The 20,006-nt window shown below is 53.2% G+C and overlaps 1 protein-coding gene across 1 annotated transcript in view; it reads left to right on the forward strand.

The window, feature by feature from the left end:
* Positions 1–20,006, forward strand: part of LOC126643984 (uncharacterized) — a 106,518-nt gene that overhangs the window by 78,758 nt on the left and 7,754 nt on the right. Inside the window, exons 4-5 of the mRNA XM_050322777.1 lie at positions 17,339–17,411; positions 17,893–18,004. Of these exons, the coding sequence (XP_050178734.1) occupies positions 17,339–17,411; positions 17,893–18,004 (185 nt within the window). The remainder of the gene's footprint in view (positions 1–17,338; positions 17,412–17,892; positions 18,005–20,006) is intronic.

Here is a 20,006-nt window from a genome sequence, read left to right on the forward strand (position 1 = left end):
GGAAGCTATGCAGGAGAAAGGGAGCAGTCTGTGTGGATTGATCAGGTGCTTTACATTTTCTCCAAGAGGACTCAGTTTCCCCCCGGGTGCCCGAGGCTATGCAGAGCCTGGATTGGCAGGAGGGTGCTCATCAGCCTGCCGTGCCTCCCGGGCACTGTCGGTCCCACGCTGGCACTGGCACCACCAGGCCCTGTGCCTTTTCCTCCAGCATCCTCCCGAGGCCAGTTCTCACTTTGCTCACCCCTTCCTGGGGCATGTGAGGGGTGCAGTGTGTTCACTGCCAGGGCCCAGCCTTGCCCTGCTGATCTTTGCATCTTCATCGCTTTGTTATCAATAGTAATTACAATATGATTGGTTTTGGTAGCAATACAAGTCCTTCACCAGTGCAAAGGATGGGGTGCAGGAATCCTCCACCCACCTGTGTAGTATTTCTTGTGCCTGGTTAAAGATCATTAGAGCCTTTGTTAGCAGAGCTGACTGACAAGGGGAGTAGATTAATATTAGAACACCCTGTCAAAAGTGGTGAAAAGGCTGGATTGATTTTATAGGGAGTTTAGTCAGAGTTGTGTGTAAAGCCCTTGGGTGGTTACACTGCAGTGAGCAATCTCCTGTATTAGCAAGTCCCTCTGGGAGCAGGCAGCTTCTCTGTTTATTACAGCCGAGGCTGCCTATAACAGATATGGCACTGGCTCTCCCTCTCAGAACCCACGCCGTGAACTGCAGTCAGAGATGAGCAACCAGAGGTGCTGGAGGGTTTGGCACCCAGTCCCTGAGGTCCCTTCTGGGGCTGCCACAGGTGTTGGGGGTGCTGGGCAGGCTGTGCTCTTCCCCAGCCAAAATCCCCTTTCCTTGGGAACTGGGGGATGCCCCATTCCCCGTGGCACCTTCCATCCCAGTTCCCAGGTACCAAAGGGAGTACATGCAGGACAGCATCTCAGGAAGCTTTGGCAAACATTAATTATTAATTATCCCAAAACACTAATTATCCCACCACCCTTGGATTAAGAGGGTTTTGGCAAACCTTAAAGATAGGAGAAAGAGAAGCAGTGGGAGCAGATACCTGTGTGCCCGTCAGGTCTAATTGCACACAATTACTGCGACTGTGAATCAGCAGAAGGGCAGCGCAGACAGGCGGGTTCTGTGCCAAGGAGCTGGAAGCTGGGGCAGGGCAGGACACTTGGCTCCCAGCTCCCCCTTCTCCTGGCCATCGTTGTGCCAGCACCCCAGTGCAGTGCTCAGCCTGCTCTGGGGCAGGCTGGGACCCTCCGTGTCCTGTCCCCCCTTCCTCGTGCCCGAGAGTGTCTCACCATCCCTGGAGGTGTTCAGGGAACAACTGGATGTGGCACTCAGTGCTCTGGTCTGGGTGAAAAGGTGGTGATCAATCAAATGTTGCACTTGATGATCTTGGAGGTCTCTTCCAATCTAAATGATTCTGTGATTCTGTGAGTGGAGGGAGCTCCCAGCTCCCTGTGTCTCATCCCAAATACAAAATAAGGTGCATTAGTTCATTTTACAGTGAAATATCTTTTCCAAAGCGCTGCCTCTGCGCTGGGCAGCTCTGACTGTCCCAGCCCTGGGGCTCTGCTGCTCCTTTCGGGAGGTTTTCCCTCCTCCTGCCAGTGCAGAAGGGCCTGTTGTTGCTGGGAAAGCTCCCGGGAAACCTCCCAGCAGAGACACGATCCGAGACATGTGGCTGCCATCTCAAAACAAGCCAGTGGTTCTGGTCGGTGTACTCAGGTGTACACAGCCTGTCTCCTTGCTCCCTAAGCCAGATCATTTGCATCCTCCCTCTTCCACTGTCGCTGGCTTCACTTTTCCTCTGCACAACAAAAATTCCTGCCCTCGCCCCCCATCCTCTTCTTCCACTAATGCTCTTCACTTTCAAATGCTAATAATCCTCAGCACTAAAAGGCTCAGAAGTGGTTCTAGATTGTTTGATCTTTGCCCTGTGATCTACTTTCATCTTGCAGCTTTCAAATGTTACTTTGGGTTTACTTTACCCCATTAACACGCTTGGTATGCACAGGCAGGCGCTTTGCTGGCTTTTGCATCAAATCCACCCAAACTCTAATGGAGATGTGGAAAGTTAAACTTCAGGACATCGACTTTCGCAGCAGTTGGTCACCCACTGTGCCAGACACAGGAGGGGTTTAATCTCCTTGTGCATGGATGCTTCCAGAGGTGATGCCTGGCCACCCCAGGGAAAGGGACACGGTCTGACCTGCTGAGGACACACACCAGCCCCCTCTGCCTCCCCTCAGCTGCAGGGCCCAAACTGCAGCAACTGTTTAATATTTAAACCCAAGCAGTTTAATATTTAAACCCAAGCAGCCCAGGCAAAGCTGCTTTTCTTTTTTTTATTTATTCTTTTAATTAAATGCCAATTAGAAAGGAAGAGAGAGAGAAAAAGGCATTAAACACTTAAATACACACTACACCCAGGTTGCTCAAAGTTGCTACAAGCTAATTAGCTACTTAAGTGATCATTTGAAATTCCATATCAAACAATTCATAATCTGCTCCAAAACCTGGAGCTAGTGAGGAAAGCCATAGAATCACAGAATAGCAGGCTGGTTTGGGTTTCCAACCCCCCCACCATCAGCGGGGAAACCTTCCACTAGTCCAGGTTGCTCCAAGCCCTGTCCAGCCTGACCTTGAGCACTTCCAGGGATGGGACAGCCCCATTTGCTCTCTTGTAGCACCTTTGCCACGTGTTCCTGTAGCCCCATACCTGGCAGTGGGGCAGCTCAGGCACGAGCACTGGGACTTGCTTGGGGTTACAGGTCAGGACCTGAGCACCTGGAGCTGATGCACAAGGCTGTTCCCTCCCCTGGCAGCACGTCCAGGACAGCCCGTTCCTTCGAGCCAGAGATTCAGCTGTCACCCTCCTCTGCTCTGGCAGCTCCTGCACATCCAGCAGCCCCTTCTGCAAGATTTATTAGTTAGCAATGCTGGCTCCTGCCTGGCGCCCAGAGGAGCTCAGTGGCGTCTGGAGGGGACGAGAATGCTGTGGGAGATGCTGGCTGGCACTTGAGGAGCTGGTGGGAGCTTTTCTCCTCCCTTTCTCCCCCTTTCTTTTCACTGGCAAAGCCAGTCTCTCCATGGAGAGTGGAGAGGAGCGGGCTGGCCGGTGCAGGCACAGGGACAGCACGTGGGGCTGGAGGGAAGGAGGCTGCTGGCACTGTCAGGGTGGCTGTGGTGCTGGCCCCTCCACTCACCCTGACATCTGCTCCCTCTCTCAAGCCACAGTGGCTTCTGCCAGCCTTGGCTCCCTTCACAGCCTGGCAAACACCGGCACGAGTTCGGAAGCTGCAGCCCTGAAGGACTAAACTGCCAGGAAGCCCAAATATCCCCATTTGCAGTCGAGGTGTGGAGGTTTTCTGGTCTGTTGGCTCCACCGAAGGATGTCCTTACGATTTCCTGCAGGTTTTCCTTTGCTGCTGGTCCTGGGGAAGCTGATTTGGCGAGGCCTGGCCAGCCCTTCACCTCAGCAGAGGTGGGATGAGGAGGGTAGGAGCTGAAGCTGCTGAAGCCCAGGCTGAGTCAGGTCCTTGGGAGAGTAAAGCTGGGTTTTGCCCTTAGGAAAAAAAAATGTGATGATGTGTTTTTTGAATGTCTGTTTGTCCTCACCTGCCCATCTGCCCGTGGGAGGGGAACTGGGCAGAGCATGGGGCACTCAGACCTGGGGCAGAGCAGGGGCACTGGGAGCCAGCGCAGTGTGAGGAGCTTTTTATTAGTATTTGCATTTGCACTAATAAGAAAACATCATTTCAGGCTTCAGCCCTCATTTGCCTACCAGCAAACAGCAAAGCAGCACGAGCGGGAGCTGCGGAGGGGGAGCGTGTTGTAAATGCGCCGGGGAGATTTCAAAGGCACTTTAAAGCAGGGATGTGGTCTGGGGAAGAGGCTGTTTTCAATGCAGATTTGTTTTTGTTTGAATTAGTTGATGCTTATTTTAAGCTCCTGTGGCACACTGTCATCTCCGGATTGCTTGTTTTCCTGTGCCAAAGTCAACCTTAATTTCTCCCCTCCTTTCAAGAGGGAGCCGTGATTTTCCCTCTGCTGCACTGAGCATCAGATGGGCAGGACGGAGCGGGGCTCTCTAAGCGATGCTGACAGGATTACCTACTGATTGCCGGAGTAAAACCCTGCATTCCAACTACGGCTGGGGCAGATGGCGGCGGAAAGCACTGGAAACTCGTCTCTAATTCCTAGTGAAGGACAACCCTCGCAGGGACCGGAGATTCGCTTTGGATAAGCTGGAAAACTTCTGCCGCTTTTCTAAAGCTCATCTGGCAATCCCGCGCATCCGGAGCCAGGCAGCGCTTCCCGGGGGTGGAAAGCCCTTGCTCCTGGCCCTGTGTGGCTCAGGGGGGCGACTGGAGGGAGCCTCTGGCATGGTTTTCTTTGGGGAAAAGTAAACACTTGGCTTGGTTTTGCAAGCTAAGGGGACAGACAGCTTCAGTGCAGCCTGGGCTGGGCTTTGGGGATGTGCCGCCGACAGAAAGATGATGATGATGATGATGATGAGAGTTTTCTGGTCAGAGAGCATCGGCTGCTGCCCTGGCAGGGATTGCATGGACAGGGTGGGGGATGCTCTGCCTACACAGGTGTCACCCCTGGGATCAGCGTGACCACATGCCGTGGGATGGAGCAGAGGCAGCCTCCCTTCCTGAAAGTTGGTGGAGGGGATGGCACTGCCTTCATCCTGACCCAGCAGGGCTGGAAGCAGCCTGGATCTGCAGAGACCCACAGAATCCAGTCCAAAGGATCAAATATTAGCTAATTAGCTAATTAGTTTCTTATTAGCAGCTAATGGCTGAAACTTTGCCGGCATCTGTTGCCTTCAGAGGCAGGTTGGGGGATGCTGAGGACACTGGATGCGAGGAGGGCACAGAGGACAGAGCTCCCAGCACTGCCCTGCTCTGCCTGCTGCCCTCCCGCTCCTGCTCCCTCTTTGTGGCACCTCCACGGATTTGGTTTTGTCCTTGGCACCAGTTTCTTTGAAGATGGGCTCCTACTGAAGGCAAGAAATAAAGCTCTTGACCTTTCCTCGAGCTTGCCCCGAGACAGTCTCCTCCTCCTGCGCCGTCCCTCAGCCTGCTGTGTCTCCCAGCTCAGTCATTCCTGGACGGGAGCTGTAGCTAACCCGCCTTTGCGGTTTAACAGGATTTTTGCAGCCTACACAGTGGAGGCCAGGGCTGCTCCTCACCTGCTGTTGTAATCTGCGCCGTTAAGCCTCCAGCTCTGTACAGAGAGCTTAACTTTGCTCTGCTTATTTGCCTTCTCTCTTCCCTCGCATCCCGCAGCCATATTTCAGGGAGGAAAAGTTAATCTGTTTCCCCTCTGGCTCCAGACAAAGGCATTTTGAAGGAGATACAAATTGCTGATGGATTGCTGGCTCTTAGACTCGGCTGGGACAGGGCCACTTAAGGAGTCCCCAGCAAAGGGGAGAAGGTCACTTGCACGAGGTGCTGAGGCCTCACACGCTGGGTTTGATTATCTCCGGGCACTGCTGTGGATTAAACGGAAAACAGTTGAAGAGCGGGATGTGGCTCCTGCAAGGACACTGATGGAGGTGTCCTGCCCAGGGCTGGGGTGGCTCCTGAGCTCCTGAACCTCCATCCTGCACCTGCAGCAGCACCAGAAATAGCCCCCCTGAGTGTCCCTCCCAGAGCCTGGTGGCACAGCCGTGGCCAAGCATCCCAGGCACGGGCTGGTGGCTCTGCAGGGCTCGCGCTCCATCAGCTCCCGTCAGACGCGCCATCTCGGGAGATAAATGTCCAATTTAAGGCAGAGGAATGCTCTGGTGAAACTCCAAAATTAGAGCTGTTAGCTTTGGAGCTCTCTGCAAACGCTTTCTCGCGAAACCCAGAATGACCGAAATTAGATTGAATTAATATGTGCGTTTTTCTTATAAAGATTTCCAGCACAAGCATTTCATAAAAATGCAAATCTCAGCTGAGATTTATAATTAGGAGGGATATGTGTGGAGCTAACAAAATGATCAGCACGGCCCAGCTCTCCATGGATAATTGCTCGGGGCTGGCGCGGGGTCCCACGGCAGCCTCAGAACCTCACAGGGAGTGTGGGCCCTCCCGGGAAAGCAGCCAGAGCTGCGCTGGAACGGGGGATGTGAGAGGACCCAGCAAAGTGTCTGGAGCATCCTCTGCCTCCTCCCTTGGAATAGAAGGAGACAGGATGGAGGTCTCAGAGTCCCCATGTCCTCAGCAGGGCAGTGATCCCAGTGCCTCCATGCGCTGCTCCGTCTCTGAGCTGCGGATGTTTCCATGGGTGCGGGAACAGGGCCCCGGTGTGCTGGGAGCTACAGGCTGGCAGGAGAAGCAGAGAGCTGTGGTGGTCCAAGATGTGATGGTCCTGTTCCCTCTGGGATAATCCCTTTGGAAGAGATGAGTTGGCACACGTTGATTTTCACATCATTTCACAGTTTCCTGAGCATCCCTAAATCCCAGACCCGGGATGCCGAGTCAAGGAGCTGCCAAAGAAGTTATTGTCATTCTCTCAAGTTCTGGGGAGGAGGTGAGGTGTTGGAGAAGGGCTGCTCTCCCCCAGGCAGGGCTCCTCACCTCCCTACAAGGCTTCATTTCTCCTCCCTTCCCTCTCTGCCAGTCCTTCCAGAGGCCAGGAGGATACCCTGGTGGAATATTAACTCCGCGGTCACCAAGCGATTATTTATTACCATCATTGCTTTCGGGTCCTTTGACTCCTCTCTGTTAATTAGACTGCAGGGTGTAATAAATGTGATGGAAAGTGCAGGGAGCTGGAGCCACTTGGGGAGAGCAGGAGGAGCTGCTGCACCCGCCCTCGGCACCGGGCAGGAGGGCCCTCTGGACCAGAATGCTCATTCTGGATCTGCTGAAGCCAAACCCACTGACTGCCCCATCCTGGCACCCCAGGGTGAACCCAGCTCTCAATCCCTGCAGGGATGAGTGGAAGCTGGGCCTGACTGAGCTGGCTGGGAGTGTGGGATATGAGATCTCGGGTCTCAGTCCAGGTCTCTGAGACAGTGCAGGGCAAAAGGGAGAGAGGCAGAAAGAACAGAGAGAAAAGCTATTTTATTTCAGTGCAAAAGTATCCACTTTAAATACCCTTTTTATTACATTATCTGCATAGTAATACTAATAATAGATCTTGTTGGCAGTTCTAATGAGGCTGGAGAATATAAAGTTTCCAATAAAGTTAATTGTTGCCTTTAATACTCTCATACATTTATACGTGGTAAATCTTTAAAGAAAAAGCACTCGTTTCTTTTCCATTAACCATTCAGGAGTGGCCCAGCCTCTGAGGGACCGAAAGCACTTGTGCTGCCAGGTCAGGGGATATCAAAAAAGTGGAGTTATCACTGATCAAAGCTCTGCCCGAGCATGAAGTGGGACAGGCAGGGGCAGAGGGGATTTTCCTTCCCTGGGGGTGAGTCCTGCCTTGGATCTCTGCTGAGGAGAGTTTGTTTGCCCTGTGAAAGTCTCCAGGGACTGACACAAGCAGCTAATCCTTTCATTGAACCTCTCTATTATAGGCATTAGCTTAAGAAACAACAACCACATTAAAAAGCTAAACAGGACCGTTCTCAGGAGGAAAATAAACATTAGACATTGACCTGAAATGGAGCATTTCCTGTATGCTGGAAACACCCCTGCCTGTGCAGGCTGCTGGGATTGGGGTTCCAAGGGGATGAGCCCCAATTTGTCCCAGCTTCTCCCAGCCCCAGCACTCACTGTGGGGTCCCCAGCTCCCCCTCCCAGCAGGATTCTGCTCCCCTCCCTGCCACTGGCAGTGGTGTAATTCATGGGAGAAGCTGCCATCGGCTGTGCTGGCGCTCCTAACAGGTGGTTGGATAATTAAGTGTGCTTTATGCACTGTTTTGCTCAGTGTAATTGCAGACTCCGTATAAATAATTCACATGGAATTATTATACCGAGGACATCACCCGCCTCCTCATAATTTGCTTAACTGAAATAGGCTCTTTCATCACCAGTGGTGATTTGCTTCAGGACCGTGTACCCGCTGTCCCTTACAGGCCCACTTCAGGGGAGATTTGGGTAAATTTAATTAAGGTGTGCAAATTGTTTGTCCACCCTGTGCTGGGAGGGCGCGAGGCCGCCGGACCGCACTGTCTGCAGGCAGGGGACAGGGCAGTCAGCCTGGCACTGCAGAAAGGAGGGCATTATTAATGATAACTAAATAATTGCACAAAATAACAGTGACTGATGCTGGGGCAGCTTGGAGCCCATGCCCCTTGCAGATGGCAAAAGGGACCACAGGGCTGCTCCGGAGCCCACATGCCTTGTGGCCATCCTTCCCTCCGAGCATCCCACAGCACTGCTGCCTTCCATCCTCCTCTCCCGTCATCCAGGTGCTGCCTCTCCACATCCCAGTGGCTCAGTGGTGGCACAGGGTCTGTCTGACTCCAGCTGATGGTCTGGCGAGCACAGGAGGTGATTTAGGGGTGATGCTCTTGTGTAGGGGCACAGTGAGGGCTGAGTGAGAACACAGGGATGAGCAGCACAGCCCTGCCCCAGCCTGGGCCTCATTCCTCCTTTGCCCCCATTTCCAGTGCCCCCCAGGGGGTGGGACCCATCCTGGCACTGGTTGTGGCACTGCTGTGGAGGAGTCCAGCTGCTCCCAAATGAAACACCAGCCAGAGCTCACCCCTTGCATCCAGGGAGCTGAAATCACTGGATGAACATTAATTAAGAGGAGGCTTCACACCCGCTCCAAGCAGCAGATCCTATGATTATCCCCATCTTACAATCCAGAAGCTCCAGCACAGAGTGAATAAGCGACCTCTCCAAGGTCACCCAGCATGTCGGTGACAGAGATGGATTCAGAGCCCAGGAGGGGGCTTTAAAAAAAAATCTCCTTATCTTTATTTTTTATTGCATTTAAAAATAAAACACAGTTATTAAATATCATAATACCCATAATAGATTTTAAACTTGGACCGCTTCCAGAGATGCTAAATGATAAATACAGCCATTATCAGAGGGAGCACTCAGGGAAATTGATAGCCACATTTGTTTAATGAGTGTGTGTACACACACAGAGCGGCACACGCGTGTGGGGAGGGGAGCCATTTCCAATGCAAATCCAGCAAGGGAAGCTCTTATGTAACAGGGAGCTGTCAGCTCGCCAGGATGAACGTCCTGGGGGATCTCGGGGGCACAGGCCCAATTTCAAGGACTGCCTGGCACCTGCACCGGTGGATCCTGCACTGCGGGACTGGGCAGACTGGTGCGAGAGCGGGCTCGGAGCCTCCGCAGAGCCAGCGCTGCATCCTGTCATCCCAAAGGTCACGGCGAGTCCCGGTAAATGCCCCGTTTAGCAATGGGCAGGGATAATTTCCCGGGTAACCTTTGCAGAAGGTGGTTTAATTGCACGCAGTCACTCGCTGAGGCCGCTCGGAGCACGGGGAGCCAGTGACGGATTTGAAGGGTCCTTAGAGGTGGACTCTGCACTCCTCCAGGTCCAACACAGCGTGTCCCAGCACTGTGGCTGCCACCCAGGCACAAGCCCCAGCTGATGGGGATGCTGCGAGGGCACCTGTGCCAAGGGTTCCAGGGGCAGCTGCTGGTTTTTGGGGTGAGGGAGCTTTCCTTGGCAGTGCAGGAGCCTTTCTGCACACACAGCTCCAGAGCTGCAGGGTACAGGGTAGAGCCAGCACTTCATGGGCATCACCTCAGGGTGCAGGTTGTAAATAATCCCTCTCCAGCTTTCTTGTAGTCTCCCCTCAGGTACTGGAATGCCACAATTGATGGGCCTCAGGAGCTCTTTTGGGTGCAGGAGCAATCAGAAAAGCTCACTTTTCCAGTCCAGCTTGTCTCCTCTCTTCCTTTGGCTGAGCTGAGCAAAACACCAGCTCTGAAAGAGCTTCTCAAGTGTTTCTGCTCAGAGAGTGCCCCCTCCTCCAACCTGCAACCACATCCCTCTGATGTACTGATGCTGCTTGTTTCCTCTCTGTGCTCTCATAATCTTATCTCCTCCAAAAGTGCTTTGTCTTTACCTTTCTTGACTCTAAGTATCTATTTACATCTCTCCACAATGTCCTGTTTCAGCTGCTGAGCACTTAGAGTGCAGAAATTAATGTCTCTCTCAGTTGTGATAGCAGCAGAGGTGGTGTGAGGTGTAAGTTTTGCTGCAGCAGCTCTCCTGGAGGTCCTGTCATTTGGCTGGAGGCCCCTGGGTGCTGAAGGGCAGTGGGAGCTCTGCACCCATGGCAAAGCCAACCCTCCTCTCCCCAGGAGCTGTTTGCTCTCGGGGGATTTATGCTCTTTGGCAGATGGTCAGTAGGGGTGGGGAATTGGTTTAAAAACTGGCATCTCCCACAGGAAGCATTGTCCCATGCAGGAACAAGACGCTGGTGGCAGGAGGAGCAGCAGCCCAGTGCAGGCTCTGCAGTCACTCTCCTGTCCACCCTCGACCCTGCCCCTGCTTTATTTATTTATGTTTGAGCGGAAGCATAATACAAATAAAGCATGGCCATAAAAATGTCAGGGAAAGTTCAAACCTATTCATTACCCATTTCACTAGGATTAAAATTTCCATCAAGGCTGCTTGGTTTTGACTTGAGTTGCTTTCCTTTTAATGAGCTTGATCTGGAAGGTAAAAGATGCTAATTCATCCTTACATCTCTATCATCTCCCGGCTTTTGCTATATAAAGCATCAAGGTCGCATTCTGGGGAAATGTCTTTTTACCAAAGGTGCCATAATAATAATGAAGCAGCAATTTGTTTCAGCAAACTGCCTACAGTAATGAAGCTTAATTATAACCATGTTATTAATACTGCTGCTTAAGGTAATTCACTTCTGAGCGGGGCGCAGAACAGTAAACTATAATTTAAACAAGAATCGAGACCTAATTTAAATCATCAGATCTGCTGTGGGAAAGGCAAACAGAGCAGCAGCAGTTGGGAGCTGGAGCTGGAGCTCTCCCTCCGTGTGGCTCCGGGACTGGCGGCTGCGCCGCCTCCATTGCCACCCGTTCCCCTCGCAGGGCCGAGGGGCACAGAGAGCAGGCGGTTCCCTCTGCCTTGGGGGCACCTGGAGGCAGCTGCTGTCTGCTCCTGACCTCCAATGTGCCTGTAAAATACAAACAAATTCCGTGTGCCCTGAGAGAAGGGGGATGGACGTGCTCAGATCTGTGTGTACGTGCCTGCAGACGGCGTGCGGGGAAGTCCTGTGTGCTCCCAGGATGGTTCCCTGCCAGGCAGGACTGTCACCCTCCAATGCCCAGCGTCTCGGGAAACTTATGAAGTGCCACTCTTGGAATTATATTTTTATGTTTTTCTTCCACTCTGTGATTTTAGGGCATGTGCCTGGAGGCTTGGGATCCTTGTGAACTCCCAGTGCTTCCCCTCGTGCTGCTGTCCCCCTCCTGCCTGTCCCCAGCTGTGCTCCTTGCCTCTGGATCTCTACCCAGGTGCCATCCCTCTCCTGTGCCACCCTGCTCCCTCCCTGCCAGAGGCACACAGGCTTCTGTGAACTTCCTTGCTCTCTGATGCTCTTTCCTTTCTTTTCCAGGCCTCTGCTTCCCCTGTCTCCATAACAAGCTGCCTTCCTTGCACACAGCTGTAATCCCTGCCATCCTCCTTCCCTGAATCCCTCATTATTTCTGCCTCTTCCCTGCACTCTCACCTCCCAGCCTCCTTCCTGCTCCCTCCAGCATCTCTGCCGCACCCCTCGCACGGTTACAGCGGCTCCGTGAAGCCAAATGACACGAGATGATGGTTCTGCTGTGCCAGTAATAACATTTCCTTGCACATCCCGCTTCTGTGGGAAATGGAGTGAGGAGCCACAGCATCCTTGCTCGCCCTTCCCATCGCTCTGCAGGGCTCGCTGTCATTTCCCAGTCCCAGCATGCGGAATGTCCTCCTCCGTGGAAGGTGTGGGCATCCCAGTTTATGGGATATGCTAACCCAGTCCCCTGGCACTGCCAGGTGTGGCTCTGCTCAACAGGCTGGCATGGAGGAGGACGAGGAGGAGGATGTGTGTGGGGAGAAGTAAATAGGTGGAGTGTTTCTTCTTGGGAAGGGGAAAAAAAAAAGCCTCCATCACTGTTCCACTTGACTGCAGCCTCCCGCAGGCTGTTTCATCTCATATTATCTAAGCTCCAAGGGGGTGTCCAATTTGAGGAACAATAACTATAAAGTCATTTTCGGTCCCCCGCTGTGGCACAGCACATGATAGCCTGTGTAAAGCAGCAAACAGGCTGGCTGGCTGGTGCTGCCGGGGCAGTGACTGAGGCAGCGAGGGGCCAGGGCCCGGGAGGGGCTGCGGGAGCCGGCGGCTCATTCCGCACCAAGGGCAAGGCCTGACCCTCCGGCTCCTGTGGCGCTGGCGGGAAGGTCGCTGGGGCCACGGCGCCAGCTCGCTCGGAGCTGATGTGCAGCTCCCACCTGCCAGCTGCAGACCTTCCCTGCTCCGGCATTTTCCTTCCCATTTCCCGCTGAGGCGCCGCTGCTGGAGCGGTGCTGCCGAGGGTGCACCGCTGTGATGAGACCGGTCAAGCTGATCCTGCCTGTGGAGCTGGATCCAGGGCAGGAAATTGGAGAAAATGTGGGAGTTTAGTGTCCTGCCATCAGCAGTGTGCCAGAGGGGTCCCCGCTCCGCACTGGGAGGGTGCTGGGGGTCGCAGGCTGGGGTCAGAGGGTGTGGGGCAGTAGCAGGTGAGCAAGGAGCTGCCCGGATGAGGGGATGCAGCTCTGCTCCAGCTGCTGAACCAGACCAAGCATCCTCCTCCCAGGGAGGCTCTTCCTCAGGTCCCCTGCAGCACTCACTGACTCGTCTTCATGCCTTCAGTCTTTTTCTGTGTGAGGTTTTGGTTTTTCTTAATGACAGTTGAGCTTCAGAGCCTTGTGCTCTCTGGAATTGCTCCCTAGCCCAGCAGTTTCAGGATGAGGCATCCATGAGCACCCTCCCTCCAAAAGTGGACTGATATGAGTATCAGGAGAACAAATAGTAATGGATACATTTGGTACCTGGGATTTGGAACAAATCCTTCTTCAGGACTACTCTTGCTAGGGCTGCTTAAAGAACAAATGGAGTCAAAATGAGGAACTCCATGACAATTTATATGGATGTTCTACATGATTCAATACTGGGGGAGAAGGATGAACCTATTACAGTAATTAACTTGTTGCACATCAAAGCAAATGTGCTAAAGCAGCTTTTCTGTGCAGCAGTTCTTTTCAGCGGAAGAGGAGAAAGAAAAATAGGGGGAATAGAGCATGCCCTCCCTGCTGTCATTCTCCTCTCTTTTACAGAGGGATTTTATACCTATGGGCTGGCTGCAAAATCCTCTTTGGGTCCACTGGGACCTCCCCAGGGGCTCAAACAGCACAAAAGTGCCCATGACTGCAGGTAGGATGGTGGGCAGAGTGTCCTCATCTGCTCAGAGCAGTTGAGCCAGGCTGGATCTAATTTAAGACAGAGTTTGAGGAGGGGAAAAATAGTAGGCGTCAGGGACTTTGGGAAGAGCAGAAGTTTTAATTGGGTTTTATCTATTAGTTAATCAGGAAGTATTTCGGTGACAATTAGGTCACAGCCTCTGGCATATCTGTGGAGCAGCCATCCATCATTAGCCCTACCTGGGCTTGCAAAGTGGTATTTATGAGTTTCCAACTGGTGAAAAAGCCCTTCTAAGAAATTAAGGTGAAAAGCACAGTGTCGACCATGGGGGGAAGGCTGTCAGCTGCGATTGATGGCCCGGAGCAGGGAAGAACAGCTGTTTATTGGGTCCAGCAAGGCTGGAAACCCTTTGTCTGTCAGCAGCAGCTGGTCCTGGAACGAGTTGGTGGGAGGCTTTGTCCTGAAGGGCTGGATTACCAGCACTGGGGCTGTCTGGGTGTCCTGGGCAAGGGCCCGATGTGGATGTGATGTTCCTCAGCCGGTGCCAGATGCTGCATCCTCTGCCCGGTGTGGCATCCCCTGGGAGGAGAGCAGGAAGGAGGACTGGCATCTGGGTGTGGGCACAGGGCTGGAATGTGGCTCCTGCATGCCCAGGGGCTGGCTCATGGCAGCCAAGCCTGGCTCCCCACATGCTGTTCCACCTCAGTGCTGCAGGGAGGGAGCAGCGTTTTCCCTCAACCCCTGTGCACGTCCTGGTCTAAATGAGTAATTTTTGCACAGCTCTGCCCAAACATGTTTAAGTCCTTGAAACTCAGGCAGCTGTTGCTGTTCTCCTTGAGGAGGGGGGACAGAAGAGGGAGCATTAGTGGGTGATCCTCTTGTCCCTTTGGAGCTGGGGCTCGGGCAAAGCTTGGTATGGACAGGAGAAACTGTCCTTGGTAACTCTGTGCAGGACAGAGTGAGAGCAGGGAAGCAATAACCATGTGAATGAACCTGTTTCTTTTTCCTGACATAACTCTGATCGAAGAAATGTTAATTGGGCATCTTATTAACAACTTGTTCTCACCCTCCCAGCTCTCTGAGGAGCAGCAGAGGGATGAGGCCGTGGCCAGGAGTGAGCGAGGAGCAGCCGTGAGCCCTCTCGCGAGGGACAGAGCCGGGTGGGCAGGTCTGCTTGGAGGCAGGAAACGGGTGAGGGAAGGACAGCTTGAGCTGGAGCTGAATTACTGAGAAGAAGAGGGAATAATCACACTGAAATTGCAAGTGAAATGAGGCCGGCTCGGCTTTCGGGCTCCGCTGAGTGGAGCCGGCAGCCCTGGGATGAGCTCGGGCACGCGGGGTTCAGCAAACACTCGGCTGCACGAGGCCAAGGCAGGCAGGAGCCCTTCTCTTTTAATTATCTGCAGCAGAGGCTGTTCAGCTGTGAGTGTATCGAGCTGCCGGGCACGCTGGGTACATCCCTCCTCCAGGTTAAGTGGTAATTACACCTAATTAGGAGCAAATAAATATTTTATATGCTTTGGACTACCGCAAGTGACCAGCAGAAACCTCTGAGTGCTGGAGAACGTCTCACCAGCTGCAAGCCCTCACTGCAGCTGTCCCGCAGGGTCCCCTCTAGGGACACCGCAGGTCTTATTGCTAATGCCTGTAAATCCTGTGCACACACCTGGAATTCCTGCTGCAGCCTGCCTGTGTCCCGGGGATTCCCACATCTCCACTGCCGGCCCTTCGCATGCGTCCTGGCAGGGAGGAGGACACGCCACCACAGCTTTGCCTTGATTCCGTTCTGTTCTGTAATAAACAGCAGTGAGTATTCATTATTATTTAAACACCCCGTGCTTCCGAAGCCTTATTTGGGCGGCGTTTTTCCACAGCATATGTTGGAATTTACAGTAAGTGCAGCCGCTCTACAGTCAACATTTGGTTTCTCTCACCCACAGACTGCAGTGCTAATTAGGGGAGGTTTCCCCTCATTATCCCGGGGAGGTCAAGCGCAGCAATTAGCATTTTGCAGAGAGCCGAGAATAGCAGTGGCAGAGCTCATCCAGCCGGAACAGGGCAGAGAGATCCCGGCATGGGGCAGAGTGGACTCAGGAGCTCAGCACACCCACGGTTCCCATGTGCTGGGGCTGGCCAGGCTCTCCCAAAGGATGCCATGTGAGGAGGAGGAGGATGAAGGGGAAGGAGTGGGAGTCTTCATTCTGCAATATCTCGGCTGGAGATGTTGTAGAATCACAGGATCATTAAGGTTGTAAAAGAGCTCCAAAATCATCAAATCCAACCTGTGACCTATCAGCACTGTACTGACTAAACCACAGGGATCTTGCTCCTGGGCTGTTGCTGTCGCTGTATCAGCCCTCTGTGAGTCCTGCACATGCTCCTCTGAAGGGAAATGTCAAACTTTAGGGCAAAGCTTTGTAGCTACATCAGCTAACGAAGGGCTGGCAGGGCTGGTGCAGATGCCCTTGGTCATCAGCCCTCAGGCATTATCCTGCATTAAGCTCCCAAAGCATTCCAGGCTGACCAGGGAGCAGGGTAAATATGGGCACTAGAGCCTGTCCCGCTGTGTTTGCACAACACAGTACATAGCATCCAGGCACAGGCTTGGAGGTTGCAGAATTAAATTAAATCTCCTCCTCTGAGCCACCTCTCAGGCAGTGATGCCAGCTCAGAGACACAGAGCACCACAACCCCCAGTCGCCGTGGCTGCTCCAGCAATTCCACCTCTCTCCATGTGCACATGCAGCCAAGAAAGGCAGAGCAGGTTCCTGCAGACAGGAACAGCCAGTGATGTGCTGGTGCCCGCTGAGCAGGGCCAGGCCCGCTGCCTCGTTCCAGATACGATCTCGAGCTGTTCTCCAACTTTATTTAGATCTTTCTGCATTAATTGTGAGGAGAAGGGCTCAAAAGTTCAGAGTGGGAAAGAGGAATCTTTGATGTAGGAGGCTGTTGTCTCCGAAAAAAGCTTTATATTATTATGTAAAACATAAAGGGCATTCGTTAGGAAGCTGTGCTGATTAATTTAGGAACTCTGTCTTGTCGGGCTCTTCCCCCTCCTTTGTCTGATGAGTGAGGAGGAGGCAGCATCGCTTGAGAAATGAACTCTTTACTCCCAGGCCTGAAGCGGGGGACTTGTCATAGAAGGCAGAGGTGCCAACCCCCTGAGCTGCACCCCAGAGCTGCTCCTCTGCCAGGGCCTCCTGCCACGGCCCAGCCGGTGCTGCTGCCAAGGGCATAATGAGAAAAGTGCACCTACCACCCCAATCAATAGGGAGACCTGGGGGGTCACCTAATTGGAGGCTGCTCACTGCACCGGCTCCGTCAGAGCCCGACCGCAGCGCTCCAGCCCGGCTGCGAGACCATAAATCACATTGTGAGCCCGTGCAGCCTCCTCTCCGTCTCGGTGCTTCATCGATCCGGTGCCACGGCTCTGCCTGCATGAGAGAGCAGGGGCTGAGGAGGGAGCAGGAGCTGTGCCGGGCTGTGCTGAGCTGCCCTGCCTCAGCTGGCTCCCAGCACTGGCCTTCGGTTGTTTTTCTTAGCAAGAAAATGGCTTGGTTTTTTCAGGACAGAAATTCACCCGGGTTTGCTGCTCTGTTTGTTTGTTTTGATGCTGGTTTTGGAAACGCTCCAGGCGTGTTGGCTAAACAAAAGCTGGTTAATTGGTGATGCTTGGCTTTGCCTGGTCACTGTGGGTCTGCACAGGTGGGTGGGAGTCTCTCCTGCCCACGCTGCCTGTGCCCTGCTGGGACACAGTGCCCACTGCCACTTGCACCTCACAGTTTGCTTTGGTTCTTCATCTCCAGAACCTGAGTCCTCCTTTTGGGGCTCAGCCTGGTTTCCAGACAGGACTCAAAAGCCTGATTCAGCAGGAAAAAGCTGTTCCAAATGAAGTCCATACATCGATGCATGGCCATGGTGCACATTCCTTGCAGGAGTTGTCTAAGGCAGCCTCTCCTTGTTCTCCTCTAGGTGAGCACAGCTGGGATCTGTTCCTCTAGTGCTGGGCTGGACCTTTCCACTGGAGGCTGCACCAATGGAGCAGGTAAGGAGCACTGCCAGGAGGAGCCCCTGATCCCCAGCCAGCCCTGCACCCCCCTCCTGCTCCCCCCTGGCTGGAGGAAGGAGCCCTCCTGCTCCAGGGCTGCTCCCTGGCTGGACCAGGCTCTCCTGCCATCCCCAGCCAGGCCCTGCTTCATAAATCCAAGCCTGAGTGATTTAGAAGCAGCTTTGCCGTCCCTGCTCACAAACAGCCTGCAAACTCCCAGCACTCAATCAGCTGCCCCAGGGGAACACTTCCATCTGCAGCTGGGGAAGGGGAGAAGGGGCTACTGCACATTTATTGCTTGGTGTCCTTGGAAAAATGCCTGGAACTTGCTGGAGAGCCCATGAGCTCCCTCAGATGCACCCAGAAGGATTGCTCAGAGAGGAGCAGGAATAATCACCACAAACCCAAGACACAACAAAAAAATAATAATAATCAAAGGCTAATCCTAAAAACTCTCCTTTAATCTTTGTGCTTCCAGACGTCGTCTCCCTTTCATCTAGGACTTTGCTGTTCTCTAGTTCCCTACAGTTACAGAAACCACAAGGCTGGGAGAGGGGAGGAAAAAAAGAAGAGATTAAATTAATGAGCAGGTAAGCGGGTTTATCATTTTGTCTGATCCTTCCTTCCTTCCTGCTAATTTCTCTGAGCCAATTTGGGAGGTAGAGCCTGATGGTAGCTGTTGTATCCCTTTTCTTCCTTACATCATTTATCCCAATGATGTTAATGTCTAGTTTGTGGAGCCACTTTCAGGGCCAGTGCAGCAGGGGCACATTGGCCAAGCTGGGGTGTCTGCTGAGAAAAATACTAGCCTGCACAAAAATAATGTACTTCAGGCTTCTGGTAATTCTCTGTGGGCTATGCCAGAATTAGGCTCTATGGAGCAAGGGCACAAAACTTAAAAATATGGAAAGGGGTGGGAGAGGAGCACCAAAACATCCGGGTGCTGAGCCCACACTGGCTCTCCCTATCTTCTAAATATTGGGCTTTCTGGAGATGTCCTGAGTGGTTCCAGCCGTTCCCAGCTCCCCAGCACGATGCACAGGGAGCAGGATGGGCTGCCGTGGGTGCTGACACTGTGGGCACTCAGGGCTGTAGCCTTGTCTCTGGGTGAGCCGCGGGGGGAGAGGCCACATCGATGCCAGCAGGAAGAGCACGTTGGCACATCCTGGATCCCACAGCTCATTAATCCAGCGAGTGAGTAGCCAAATGTGAGAGGTGATCGATCAAGCCTCAGTGGAAGCATTTTCTGCCCGGGGCTGGGCAGCTGCCAGGCAGTGAGCGCCACAGGAAGAGCAGCCACCCCGCACGGGCACGTGTGCGGTGGGGAAATGAGCCCTCATCACTCGGGGGTTACGTGGCCGTTCTCAGTGACCTGTTCAGATCAGAGCGATGGATGCTCCAGCAGTGGGGCCTGTCTTGCCAGCTGATAAAGCTTTAGCTTAGTAGTTAAGAAATGGAAATGGGAAATGATCTGGTGCCAGCTGTACTGATCTGGTGCAGGGGGCTCGTGGCTTTCAGCCTTCCTGCACCACAGCAATGGTTTAAATTAATTCTCCTGGAGCCTCTTGTCACCCTGTGGGTCAGTACCCAGTCCTGAATGGAGAGTGATCATCAGGCCAAGCTAATGTCCCTGCTGTCCCCTCCTCCCAGCCCTGCTCGGTGCTGCCTGTCCTTGCACTGCCACTGCCAGGGAGGAAGATGAACGAACGCTTAGCAAAGCATTTACCAAGAGGGCACTTCACCACTAGACAGGTGGGTTCATAAATCCTCTGGCCCCTTTCAGATGAGAGGAGATTACTCCCTGCCCTCGATGAGTTTTGCTCAGAACTGAATTACAGCCTCTGCATAAGACCCTGAGGGAACAGGTCCTGCTCACAGAGCCACTTGCATCCTCCCACGACACGTGCCAGCTTCTCCTCTGCTCCAGTGAGTAGATCATCCTGCTGAGCCCCCACAGCCTGTGGCAGAGGCAGGAGAAGCCCCAGCCTGCTGGTCCTCCCCGTGGGCACAGGGAGTACTGGGGGGTCTCCAAGAGCTTCCCTCAGATGGCTCCTGTGCTCAGGACTGGCTCCTCTTCCTTGCCTAAACTTCTCTTTCTAATGATGTTTGCTCCAAAGCTGTTTTCCTGCTTTGGTTCTTTCCATCTGCCACCTCCTTTCAATCCAATTAGTGCCTTGTTGATAGTTCCTTGAATGTCAGTGATGGTGTCCATGTGCCCCTGGCTTTGAGGTCTGTCTCTCAGCCCCCATAAGGCACTGTCTGACCCACTCCTCTGTTTCATCTTTGCTTGCCAGCTCTGCCTGGGCTGCTCTGAAGTCCTGGAGCTGACTCCAAAGTAGAAAGCTTTTCAATTAAGAAACTTATTTTTTTAGGGCTCATTAAAAAAGAGAGAGAAAGAGAGAGGTTTATTTTTTTTCTTCTTTGTGGTAATTATTATTAATGGCCTTTCTTTTTAGCAGAGGTTTGTTACCCTCGTGAAGAGGGGATGGTGGCAGGCTCCGGCATGGGGGGGTGTGACTGGAGGTGGCAGGGAATGATGTCTCTTACATTATTTCATTAGCAGCAGAACACATCTGAGGGAATGCGGGATGG

Source organism: Myiozetetes cayanensis, unplaced genomic scaffold (genome assembly GCF_022539395.1).
Source record: "Myiozetetes cayanensis isolate MyiCay16 unplaced genomic scaffold, myiCay2020 scf29, whole genome shotgun sequence".
NCBI lineage: Eukaryota > Metazoa > Chordata > Aves > Passeriformes > Tyrannidae > Myiozetetes > Myiozetetes cayanensis.